This window comes from Dipodomys ordii, unplaced genomic scaffold (assembly GCF_000151885.1).
Source record: "Dipodomys ordii isolate 6190 unplaced genomic scaffold, Dord_2.0 Scaffold102, whole genome shotgun sequence".
NCBI lineage: Eukaryota > Metazoa > Chordata > Mammalia > Rodentia > Heteromyidae > Dipodomys > Dipodomys ordii.
In genome coordinates, this window is record NW_012267318.1 from 6,277,460 (window position 1) to 6,291,265 (window position 13,806).

Sequence of the window (13,806 nt, forward strand, 5' to 3'; positions counted from 1 at the left end):
GCGCGCAGAGCCTGGCGACGGCGCGCAGACCTGGGCCCGCTTTGCGCGTCCTCCCGCCCCGGAGGCCGCGGGGCTCCTGCACGACACTTTCCCCGACGGCTTCCTCTGGGCCGTGGGCAGCGCCGCCTACCAGACCGAGGGGGGCTGGCGACAGCATGGCAAGGGCGCGTCCATCTGGGACACGTTCACCCATCACCCCTCGGGCCCCCCTAGCGACCCTCCGCTCGCCGACCCCCCGTCGGGCGCCCCGTCGCCTCCCCCCCCTGCCACTGGAGATGTGGCCAGCGACAGCTACAATAACGTCTTCCGCGACACCGAGGGGCTGCGCGAACTCGGGGTCACCCACTACCGATTCTCTATATCCTGGGCGCGGGTGCTCCCCAACGGCAGCTCCAGCGCCCCCAATCGCGAGGGGTTGCGCTACTACCGACGCCTGCTGGAGCGGCTGCGGGAGCTGGGCGTGCAGCCCGTGGTCACCCTGTACCATTGGGACCTGCCCCAGCGCCTGCAGGACACCTACGGCGGCTGGACCAGCCGGGCCCTGGCCGACCACTTCAAGGATTACGCCGAGCTCTGCTTTCGCCACTTCGGCGGCCAGGTCAAGTATTGGATCACCATTGACAACCCCTACGTGGTGGCCTGGCATGGCTATGTCACCGGGCGCCTGGCCCCCGGCGTGCGCAGCAGTCCGAGGCTGGGGTATCTGGTGGCACACAACCTTCTCCTGGTGAGTGCGAGGAGCCAGGCCACCTGTAGAGGGGGCGGGAGAGGGGGGTGCTTGGAAGGTGCCAGGGAGGGCTAGATGGAGCCTCCAGCTCATAGAAGGCCTCGCTTGCTTGAACTCCTCTGTTGTGGGGTCACCCATAGCAGCGCCTCTTAGGGGGAACAGAGCAGCGCCCCCCACCCCCACCCCAGCATCCTTTGAAGTTAGAAAGCACAGAGAACTCGGGCCAGGGTGGGGTGGGGTGTGCACACAGAATCAGGACCCCCTGTATCAAAAACGTCATAGGAATCAGTTTTTCCAGGAAGGAAAGGGAACTCCTTTGCCCGGATGTTGAGGAATTCCTAGAGCTAAGGACTAAGGACAGGGGTGCAGTTGCTAGTAGTTATGGTAAGGAAAGAAAGAGAGTTGGAAAGAAACAAGTTATCAAGGTGTACAGGTGAGCCTTGCACTCTGCCAGAGCTCAGAGTTAATCCGGCAAGTCTGTCTTGCTAGTGGCAAGAGGCCTAACACCATGTAGCTGTCACAACCACATCTTCAGGAGGGTGGGATGTAAACTGTGGTGGCAGGGTGGCCGGAATTGCACCCATCGATCTTGATCAGCAGGGATCTAAAGACCGATTTAATCTACTCTAAAACACAGTTAGACGTGAACAACACAGAACAGACTTCAGAGGGGAGCAGGTTGTCTCCAAAACATTTGTGTCCACACAGTGCTGTTTCTAGTTGAAATTACTCATTGCTGGTATGATTTAACAGGCTGACAAAAGTGATCTTAACACCTTTGTGCAAAATATCTCAAAATGATGACACCAGGAAATAATGCTATCTCCTGGTAAAAATAGTCCCTCAATTATTTCTTCCTTCTCCTTCTGGTTTTCTAAATATTCAGATACCCATTAGTTTGATGGCTCATTAATAAAGTCAGCTTGCTGGTGCATTTTCTAATGAGTTTTGTATCATGATAGAGTATTTCATGTACATATGTAAACATTTTCCGTAAGTGTTTACATGAACAACTTTTGTTTAAATGTATCTATTTTTGGTGACTTTGGGACCTACTAGAAGCTCTATTTTTAAATTTAGAATAAATCACATATTCTGAACAAATTCAAGATGAAGACTACATCTAAACACTTTTAATTAAAGCCATAGGTAATTGAGGCAGAGCAGTACTGAGCTATTGAACTAACTTAGTCCTCTGAGCTGCTGATAATGTAATAAAGGCTAAATTCGATTATACATCAGTTTCACAGAACCTGATGTTGCCTTTGCCCATACCACAGTGCTGGATTTGTTTGATAAATTGTGCTTTTCATGATTTCACCCTGATATATATCTCTTCAAAAGGGTACTTTAGAGCAATGGTTCTTCAGTTTTCCAAGCTGTCAATCCTATTAAGGAACCAACAAACTCTAAATACCACTAATTAATAGTTGGTATAGAAGAAACAACTTTGTGTGTGTGTGTGTGGAGAGGAGGGATTGGAGAGGTGGGGAGGGAAGGGATAGTAGGGGAAAAACAAAGGAGGGGGTAACAATGCTCCATAGGAAATGTTCTCATTGTGTTACTCATGTAACTGTAACCCCTCTGTACAGTATCTTTACAATAAAAAATAAACAAATAAAAGAAGAAACATGGGAAAAATTGTGCCATGTTTTGAAGAAAATGAGCAAATTATTAGTTCTTGCCAACCACAAGTGAATTGATGGATAGGTTAGTGGATCTAATAGAGCATCTTTGACAAACCACTCTTTAAAATTTAAATACTACAAGTTCTCTAGTAGACTGTATGCATACAAAAACAGCCATCTGTTATAACAGTAAGGCAATGATTATTGTCTTCATAAGACAAGAAATTGTGTGAACTGACTGGTTACTATGGTATTTTTAAATAATCATCTTCCTTTAGGTTCTCATGCCCACTGTTGGCCCTGTGGTTAACTTCTTAGTTATATTTTTGAAGAATGACACACAATTTTTTGCCAAAGACTAACCATCCTCCCTAGAAATGCAGTGGACTTTGTCTTCATTAGCAGTTAGTAACTGGTCAAAAATGTGGCTTGTCTTTGCTGATGCTACAAACAACAGGTTGGTGGCTGTAAACAGATTACTTTGCTTTTAAATTTCGTTGGGTTTGTGATTTAAGTCATTCTTGGGTCCTACTTAGAATCTTTCATGCTGTTTCCAGTGTTCTTTGTTGCCTTGGTATGAGAGAAGGGATGGGGGATGTTTGACTTTATCTGGAAAGGAGAAAATGTCTGCAGATTTTGGTAGGACATTTCAGCTGGGGCTTAGCTATTGCTAAGTGGTAGGAGCCACTGAGCCCTTAGCATATTGATTTGTATGTAAGGATCTAATGCTGGCAAAGAATAAAGTAAGTTGACATTCCCTACCTGTGTTTCTGCTTATTACAAGTGGGCTAAGGAGATTCCTCAGTTGGATACCCTCTCCCCATTCCAGAATCATTGACTGATAACTTGGCATGTGGAAGACCGAACAAACAAAGAAAGTGAGGGCCCTGCTCTCAATGGAAGTCTCTGTGATCTTAAGTGGGTTCCAGGTGCTGAGTGTAAGCCTTGACAAAAATGGTATGTGTATGTGTGTGTGTGTGTGTGTGTGTGTGTGTGTGTGTGTGTGTGTTTATAAGGTGGGATACAAGAAAGATAAAAATGGTGTGTGGGTGGATGTGCTTATTAAAAGGAAGTATTTTCCTATAGAACATGGAGCCCAGTGCTTTGTGCATCTGAGGATAAGCTAAAAGGAGGAAACATCTTCTCTATCTGGCTTGAGGTTAGACAACTCAGCTTTCATATCTTTGGAAATAAGGTTTTTGATGCCTTAGAAACCCAGCCCTTAGAAGCCAAGTTCCAGTGGTTCACACCTGGTACTGAGGCTGAGCTCTGAAGATCTTGGTTCAAAACCAGCCTGGGAAGACAAATTTATGAGACTCTTATCTCTAATTAATTAGGAAAAAAAGCCAGAAATGGAGAGTTGGCTCAAGTGATACGAGTGCTAGCCTTGAGTGAAAAAGCCAAAAGGGAGCTCAAGGCCCTAAGTTCAAGCCCCAGTACTGGCACAAAATGAACAACAAACAAAAACACAAACAAAAAGCCCTCCGAGCAGTACTTCTGAGGGTTTGTTCTGCCTTTGGATTTCTGGAAGTACCAAGGCAAAGTGAAGAATACATCAGTCTACAACCCAGTCCCTATCACTGACTAGAATTAAGCATTAGCATTGAAGCACATGTCATGACTGATCTGTCTGCATCATGCATCTAACCCATTGTGCATCTAACCCATTTTGTGGTTAGTCATGGGGCTTGAACTCAGAGCCTGGGTGTTATCTCTGAGCCTTTTTGCTCAAGGCTAGTGTTCTACCCCTTTGAGCCATAGCTTTGCTTCTGGTTTTCTGGTGGTCAATAGAAGAAATGAGTCTTACAGACATTCCTTGCTTGCGCTGGCTTCAAACTGTGATCTTCAGATCTCAGCCTCCTGAGTAGTTAGGATTTGAGGGTGATGCTGGGCTACCAGCATCTAGCCCATTGATCTTTCTTTCTCATCACACTTTCCTTGGCTTGGTTACTAGATTCCCCCTCCCTATTGTGTCTCTCAGCTCTCAGTGACTCTCCATTGCTTCTTTCTCCTGAGTGGAGTGTACAGGGTTTTGTTCTGGGCCTCCCATCTAAACTCATTCTAGGTGATCCCTTTGAAAACTGTACATTCTGACAATCTCTTCTGCATCTCCAGCCAGAACTTCTCTCTTGAGCTCCAAACTCAAATGGACAAATGTGGTGACCACTAAGCTAATGGGTGAGTTACATGGGAAGCATCCAAAATTACTTTATCTCTGTTATGGAACTTGGCTCTTCCTGATGGTAGGGCCCTAGTCTTAACTTTGCCCTCTCTCTCCTATCTTATTTGTAATCTGTCAGCAAATCGTATGGTTCTACCTACTAGGATGTGTCCCTCCACTCCTCATTTATACCTACAACTGAGGTTCTTGCCATCACTGGGTTCTGGATCCTCACTGGTGTCCTTGTGCTGCTCTGTGGCCTGATGGGGATTTACCATTATGTGGAAACAAGGCAGTATCTTCCTTATATATGTCACCTTTCTTCAAGAACCAGCTGGCACACTCCACTACCTTGTATGAATTCCCATAATACTTTGCTTCATTCTTTCTTTTATTTAACCTTTCTCTCCTCCCTCTCTCCCTCGTTTCTTCTCACTCCCCCTCTCCCTTCTTCCTTATTCTTCTTCCTTTCCCTTACCCCTTTTTTTCCTTTCTCTCTCTCTTTTTTTAAATCACACTAGCTGGGGAATTCCTTAAATGAGGAATCTTTCATTGATTTTATCCTAAATCACATCATGCCTTTGGTAGGTACCTGGGGTGCCTTCTGTTTATTAATTAGCCCAATTTTTGCCATTATAAATTTATACTTTAGAGATTTACCCTCTTATTAATCCTTCTACATACTTTACAAAGAATAGGGAATACCAAATCCTAAGCAGCTCTGAAAGTGAGTAAACATAATGGTTCATTTATAAATCATGGCTTTATTGTAAAAAAAATCCAATTAAAATGATCTGTAGTCTACTATATAGTATTATGAAGAGGTTTTCAGACCACCTGAGTGGTTAAGTGTCTTGGCTGGCTGTAGGAGTAGATATTGGAAAGAGCTTTATTAACCAGTTGGATTTTCATTCCTCAAGTCATAAGTATAAGCAATTTATCTTTGCAGTTTTCAACGATATATAATAGGTATTTTTGAGAAGCACTTTACAAGTTAGTTTCTCTCTCATTGAAATGTACTTGGTATATGGCTGGAACAATCAACTGGGTTGAAAGTTAATGTATTGTATAGAATATGACTGAATTCAATATGCATTTAATCAGAAACAGTTAAAATACTTCCTGAAGAGTTTGGCTCATTCTTCTTTGAATATTTGATTAACACAGTGTTTTTTGAAGGTTAATAGTCAAGCCCAACAAAAAATTAAGATAGAAAAAGAATTAATAAAATAGTTTTAAAATCATAGCCATGTTTTAACAATGTTTGAAAAAAGAAGGAAAAAAACCAAACTGATAACATTTAAATAATGTCATTGTGTTTTTCCCAAGTGTGAAATGAGGAATTTAGGTGTTGGAGAATGTTATACATGTTCACTGGGAAGAAAGAAGATGAAGAGTAGGATAATAAAAGTATGTAATGTTGTTGAGTCTTCAAAATGCATATCTCAGGAAACCCAGAGGAAAGTTATAATTGTAACTGATATTTAAACAGTTAGATGTAATAGGCTCTTTATATACTCTATTTTTATATATTCTGGTTACAAAGTTAATCTGAAAGATACCCCTTTTCCCATTTAGCTTGGAGTATTTACCCTTCAAAGATTTGACTTAATTATCCTTATTTGATGAAAACAGTGTATTATCATTTACTCACCTGTGGTCTACATACCTTATTTATAAGTTTAAAAAGTTTTAGTGTTGGCTGGATGCTAGTTGCTTAGGTCTATAATTCTAGCTACTCAGGAGGCTGAGATCTGAGGATCCCACTTAAAGCCAGTCCAGGTAGGTAATTCCTAGAGATTCCTATCTCCAGTTACCTAGCAGAAATGGAAGCGTTGCTCAAGTGGCTGAGTGAACAAAAAAGTTAAGCTAGAGTGCCAGAACCTAGGTTCAAGCCCTAGTACTGGCACTTCTTATCTGGCAGAGAAAGTATTCAGTAGTTTTTAGATGAATGAATACTAAAAGATAATTGATAATATACATAACAGATTTGATGAATGAATTATAGGTAATGAATGGAAGATGACTTCTGATCATTGTAGAAGGTTCATTTTTCTTTCTTGTAAATTAAATATTTATGATCTACTTCCTCCCACTGGACCTTGGAAGGAATTTTAAAGAGCAAGGAAGAAAAATGAAGACAAAATCTTAGCCAGATAAGTCCATGGCCTTTGTGGAATTCCAGGGTGAACACTATCTCATTCCTATTCAGTGGACTAGAAAAAGAGGAAGAGGGAGCTTCTCAGCCAGGTTGCCCCATGGCTCTCATTCAGTTCTTCTTGGCAGAACCTAGTCATAGTACAAAGGACTATGAGAATCATTGTCTACTGCTGAGCCATGAGCTCAGCAAACACTTCTGTAAAAATCATGGGAACACATCACTGGGGACAGCTAGCAGTCTGCACCACATTACCTCAGTCTTAGGTAGTATTTGTGAGAACTAAAACTAAGTCTTACATGCCAGCATATTTTGAAATATGTTGAGTGATCTACAAAGGTGATCGAAATGTCATTCACTTTTGTCCTGGAAAGTGCCAGATGGAATTTCTCCCTAAGTCAAGCCTTTCTTAGGGTTGTCTTACTTCTGCTTGACTCCACATCCAGGTGACCTCAGTTCCTCTCAAGTTTCTACTTGATTATATCTTTTTGTATTTCAACTGAAACCTGCTGCTGGGCAGCCTATTGTCTGTCTGTCTGGGGGCTTGAACTTAGGGCCTGAGCACTGTCCCTGAGCTTTTGTGCTCAAGTCTAGTGCCCTACCACTTAAACCACAGTTCTATTTCCAACTTTTTAGTGGTTAATTGGAGATGAGTCTAACAGACTTTCCTACTGCCCAGGTTGGCTTCCAACTGTAATCTCCAGTCTCCTGAGTAGCTAGGATTAGAGGCATGAGCCACCGGAACCTAACTTCAAAATACATTATTTTCTTCCCCTGTAGCAATTACCCCGTCTGTTGTGTTGTTACAGCAAGAGAAAATGGACTAAGAGAATGACTTTTCCAATATGTGTAAAGGCCTCTGTGTTCTTATTAAGCAATTTTCCCTTCATGCTAAAATCTATTCCAAGAAGGCAGCAGGAGAAGGAAATTTGGTCAGAGATATTTCTTGATAGCTTACAGTGGAGCAGGCAAGTGCAATGGTGAATTTTGAGAGCACGGGTCTAGTTTTTAAATAGGGCTTTCAATCACCTAAGCCTTCGGTATCAGATGAGGAGAAGGGGGCTGGACTAGGGCTATTTGTGGGAGTATATCTCTGTCTTGACATTCTTCAGAGGATGCTGGTGACTGAAGCTGAGGGGCTGGAGGTCCCCAGCTCTGCACCCTGCAGAGAACATAGCCGGAAGGTTGCTGGACCATATTTACAGAGCTCTTTCTATAAAGCTTTGGGGAAAGCCATAGCAGAGTAGGCGGGAGTGGACCAGCATTGCTCACGGTCTCAAGCTCTTGCAGAGCCTTTTGGGGATGCTTCTCCCTTGTCCCTGATTCTGTTTGGACTCTTCAGCACATGGTCCTCTCCCTTCCCCCTAATTAGATTCCCAAGTTTTTCCAGTATCCCTTCTCCTTTTGTACTGTGTCAGTCCTTCTGGCCAGCTTTTGCAGAGGTCAGATGGCAGTAGTAGGGAAGCTCACTCTGGGCTCAGGTATTTTATCCCTAAAGTTATGTGAAGACAAACATAGCTCCTCATGTAGACATTTCTTACTCAATACAATTCACAATCCAGATCACAACTTGGACAGCCATAACTGACAACACAGACATTTGTTACCCAAAGTACACATTGGATCGCTTCCTCTTATGTATCACAAGCTGTTAGGGGGCCCCTAATGTGGGGCAGGAGCTTTGCACTCCTTCCTGGCTAGGGCTACATTTCCAGGGCTCTCCATGCTGTCAGAGGGTGACAGGCTTCCCCCAAGGGTGAGGGTGCAGCTTCCACTTAAGTTACCAACAAAAGAGTGATAAGGTTATCCCAGTGAGACAATAAAGTGATTAGAATAAAATACATGAAGGGTTTGATAGAAACACTTACTACAGGACCTTCCCCTCCTCCCAAGAAAGGAGAGAGGAGCTATAATTTTGAGGGGGAAGTGAAAGGGGAATACTTTACAGATGAAATTAGGGTCTAACACACTTCCTCTGTGGTGCTGCTTTGGGTTACAGTAATATTTTTAAAACTCACAAAACCATGAAGCCGCAATAAGTGAACCGCAATATAGCAAGGGCTGACTGTATACTGGTTCTGTTGTTGGATTCGGAGAACAGCCACAGGCCACAAATGAAGCCTGATTCCAAGAAAGCAGAGGTTTTATGGAGAGGTGATGGACCCTGCTATTGGGCTGGCTGTGCAGACACACAAAGTAGGAAGGACGTGATGGTGGGTGGTAAAAAGGCAGTCCTTGCAAATCAAAGCAAAGCAGACAGTGTGATAAGGAAACTCTAGTGAGAAAAGCCAGAGACTGGACGAGTGAAGCCTGGGAACTTCCAGGACCTCTCTTTAGATCTGTGTGCAGTTCAAAGCAGTAGCCCCTGATGTGCTGAATAGACCTGAGTTATTACATTGCTTGTTCTGGACATCACATTATGTTCATATAGTCCATGATGACAGCAGGAATTCTTACCATCACTTCACTGCAAGCCCTGATCAGTCTCAAGTCTCAGTCTCAATGTCTTCTGATTTTTCTCCTTCGTGGATGTTACTGTGAATCCAGACATCTTTTTCCATCTCCTTATGTTGTTTAAACTATTTATTTATTTCTTTCTAGTGCTGGGACTGGGGCTTGAACTTAGTGACTCATGCTTTCATTTAGTTTTTTATTTGCTCACTGCTGGTGTGCTGTCACTTGAACCACAGTTCTACCTCTAAATTTTTGGTGGTTAATTGTAGATAAAAGTCATACTAACAGCTAGGCTCTGGTGGCTCACACATGTAATCCTAGCTACTCAAGAGGATGAGGTTTGAAGAACTTGGTTCAAAGTCAGCCCAGCTAGAAAAGTCCTTGAGACTTTTATTGGCAATTAACCACCAGTACATCAGAAGTGGTGCTGTGGCTCAAAGTGCTAGCTTTGAGCGAAAAAGCCCTGAGTTCAATCCCCCAAGACCGACATAAAAAATACTAATAAGACCAAAGGACTAATACTAACAAGACCAAAGGAAGATACTCTTAGGAGAGGAACAGAAAGAAAGAATGCCTATGTGCACCTGATCATACAAAATAATATTTATCAAAATTAACTCCAGGGAATGGGAACAAGATGGGCTCTTTTTGCTGTTTTTATTTTCTTTTTGTTCTGTTTGTACGTTTATATGTATTTGAGAGTACAAGGGGAAGTACAGAAATAGAGGGACACAGGGTGAATAAATGCAGCAGTGGTACTCAATGGACACTATGTTCAACATGAACTATGCAACTTGTGGATGGGGATGGGAAGGCTAAACTGGGACAAAATGAGGGAAGGGATGACATTATCCAAAAAGAAATGTACTCTTTACCTGACTTATGTAACTGTAACCCCTCTGTATTTCACCTTTACAATAGCAATGAAAAATAAGTCAGACAAACCAGGTGGGCTCAGTCAGCCACATCACGTGAAATGCCTTTTAGCATCTTCCAAAAATAGTTTAGAAACTACTTCCTGCAGAAAGACTTCCCTGATTTTCCTAAGAAGTCTTTTTTCCTCCAACTCAGCATTGTACTTTTTCAAAGTCCATGTCTGATACTTTCACTCTTGTTCTATAATTACATGGTGGACCAGTTCTTTGGCCATTCAAAATGCCCTGCACAATAACTTTCCCACTGAATAAATATTTACTTCATGATACAACAATTCCAATGAATACTCTAATAGCAGCTCTGAGAAAAATACATATACCCATAGGTCCCCTTTTCTGTTTTCATATGCATTTTTTAAAAACGAAAGAAACCCCAGGATCTCTTGTGACAAGAAACAGTGTAAACCCTGCAAGATTGTTTCTTATGTTTACTGCCACTTTGAGAAATAAAAGACACCAGAGAGTTCAAAAACATGTCCTTTACAATTTGATTAAAAAACTCCTTTTCTCATCCTTTCATGTTTAAATCCTGCCATTTAAAAATTTCCCTTTTGTCACAGAGAAAGATAGATCAAACAGCTGTTACTACTGCAGTCCCTCATTCTGGAAAATTTACCGTAAGTGTTAAATAAATTTGGTCTCAACTCCTGTCTCCTGACTTGAAACCTTCCAGTCACACTGAAGGTCTTGCATTTGTTCCTTGCTTTCCAACTTTTTTCTCTGCCTGGAATGTTCTTCTGACTCTACTCCCTTCTAGGCACAAAACCAGACCTCACTTCCTTAGTTCTAAACTCAGAAGTTATTTCAACCCACATCCTGATCTCACATTTAAAATGCTTCTCCTGAGGGCCTCCTGGTGACCAGAAGTCATCAAATGTATAAATATTGCCCTTGAAACTTGGTAAGGTTATTTCTTAGACTCATTTTCTATAACTCCCCAATAGATGTATCAATTACAGCAATTAAAAATAAAAATAAAAACAGCTGGGTGCTGTTGGCTCATGCCTGTGGTCCTAACTACTCAGGAGGCTGAAATCTGAGGATTATAGTTTGAAGCCAACCCTGGCAGGAAAGTCCATGAGACTTTTATCTCTAATAAACCACAAAAAATGCTCAAGAGGTAGAGCACCAGCTGTGAGTTTGAAAAAGCTCAAGGACAGTGCCCAGGCTATGACTTTAAGCCCAAGGCTCTGAGTTCGGGCCCAGGACCACCCCGGTCCCCCACCCCAGCAACATCAACACCCAACAACAAAACCATCAAAGAAACAAAGCTCTTCTGGTGTAATAATGACCCTAAAGCTGCAATCTGAGATTCTTTATGCAATCTCCAGACAGAAACTATTGTTTTGGATTTAAATGTTGTTCAACACTGCTAGGTCAATGTCATTAAACCTGTACCCCACCCCCCACCACATTGCAATTTATTTCTGATCACAAAGGAAGTACGTAAGGAAAAGTTCCCTAGATTTCAAAGTGGGGTGGAGGGATTACTGGTATCCAGGCCTGAGATCTCAGGGTTGGCTTTCCTGGTTAATCTTTTCCCCTGGTTTGACTCTCAGGAGCTGCAGAAGAGACCTTTGTTCACTTTGCTATTTACTGTGGCTTAGGGTGTTTTCAACTTCTTAAGGATAGACTTTAACTTGTAGAAAACTGATAGCAATGGTAATGATGTTTGCCTACTAAGAACATGTATGAATTTTTTCCTGTAGAGATGTAAGTGAAAAGATTAGAACCACAACATATTTAATTAAAGGGAAATAAAAGCACCACAAAGATATTGCCTTTTTTCTCGACACAACAGTCCTCCTAGTATTTCACTCTGGCTGTTTCTTGTTATTGTTGTTCCTCCTCCTCCTCCTTCTCCTCTTCTTCTTGCTTTTCCTCCTCATCTTCCCTTTCTTCTTCTTCCTTTGCATCCTCCTCCTCCCTTTCATTTTCTTACTCTTCTTCCCCCTCTTTTTCTACTTCCTCCTCCTCCTCCTCCTCTTCCTCTTCTTTATGTGCTAGTACTGGGGCTTGAATTCAGAACCCTAAAGCTCTTGCTTGGCTTTTCTACTCAAGGCCTGAGGCTGGCACTCTCCCACTTGAGCCTTACCTCTACTTTTTTTTTTTTTGCTAGTTAATCCTCATATTTCAGCCTCCTGAATAGCTAAGGTTATAGGTGTAAACCATTGGCACCAACTTCTGTGCTTTTTTTTATACTACCCATTATCTGCTAATATTATTTATAATTCACAATTGTAATATTTGCTGTTGCTTCTTACTCCTCCTGCTAGAATGGAAGCTCCAAAAGGACAGAAGCTTTTTGGTTTGTTTGGTTATGCCTCATTTGTTAATGTTATATTCAAAGCTCTAGAACAGTGCCAGGCACATAGTAGGTCCTCAACCAGTACCTTTAGAATGAAAATGTCTCTTAATTTGATCTAGTGAGTTTCAAAATATTCTGACTTTGATCCACAATGGGAAATAAAGGCCTTCAGCATGAAGACCCATACATGATTGATACAAAAGGCCCATGAAACAGAGCCGCCCCTTCATTACATGCTGTACACGGTAACTTTTCTTTTTGTTTTCCTTTTTTATCTCTTTTCTTTCTTTCTGCTCTCTTTTTTGTGCTGGTACCAGAGCTTGAAACCAGGGCTTCAGCTCTGTTCTGTAGCTTTTTCACTCAAAGATGGTACTCCACTACTTGAGGCCGCTTTTTGGTGGTTAATTGGCAAATAAGAGTCGCATGGACTTTCCTGCCTGGGCTGGGTTTGAAACAGGATCCTCAGATCTCAGCCTCCTGAGTAGTTAGGATTACAGAGCATGCTGCTAGCACCTTGCTTTGATATTTACTAGCTCCATTTGTTGCAATTTTCAAAGTTTTTGAGGCTACTGAAGGGTAGATTTCATAACCTGTAAGACAAAGGGCTTTGATATATAACCATGTCTAGAACCTGCTACCACAAATAAGCAAATAGGAAAGGTTGGGAGGTGATGGGTAGAGGGACACAGATAGATTATTTTCTATTACTGGGTAAAACAGATTTTATTTTCCTGTAGTCTTTCTCTGGCGGTTTGTGTAGAAACACACTCCCATTTTGTTTTCTTTGGGTTGAAAAGGTTCTCTCCTGCAAGGGGAATGCATTATTTCAAAAGCAAAGAGCTACACTGGATCCCCTGTGAACTGATGAATGATCATGCTAAATTGTCAGAGAGTGGGTTGGTATCTGTTGTTGGTAATTCAAAGCGGGAGAATTAGGTGAGAGGCAGAGGCAGAGGGAGAGCATTTTAGAAGGTAAAGGTGACTATTATGGGAGAAAAACACTTATCTCAGTGTTGAAAGCAAAGAGTAGGTGTTTCATGAGGGTATTATAGAATTACGTGGGTGATTATAGAAATAGATGCTTGCTGAAAAGATTCCACTTGACAGATGAACTACAGAATGTCTTTTCTGACCTTTGAAAGACATCAGCTATCTCAGTGCGTTATCTTCAGGTCTTTTCCTCAGCCAGCTTCATGCCTCTCTCTACCTGTTCCCCTGTGGTTCTCATTTGATTGCTATTAGAAAAACAGAAACAAAAGCCTAGGAATTGGACCTCCTCCAATCCAATAATAACATTGTTATTAATGATCTAGCCCAATAATAATTCTGGCTGCCAGCTGGGATATTGTGTTAACAACCCAATGTCAGGGGTTTAGAAGGGTTTTTTTTTTAAATAGCAATGTGATTCAGTATTAAATAGAGCGACTTAACTGAT

The 13,806-nt window shown here is 42.1% G+C and overlaps 1 protein-coding gene across 1 annotated transcript in view; it reads left to right on the forward strand.

Annotated features, from left to right (window-relative positions):
- Kl (klotho) overlaps window positions 1–13,806 on the forward strand; it is a 37,874-nt gene that overhangs the window by 439 nt on the left and 23,629 nt on the right. The window contains exons 2-3 of the mRNA XM_013027269.1: window positions 5–727; window positions 10,624–10,680. Coding sequence (XP_012882723.1) covers window positions 5–727; window positions 10,624–10,680 — 780 coding nt within the window. The remainder of the gene's footprint in view (window positions 1–4; window positions 728–10,623; window positions 10,681–13,806) is intronic.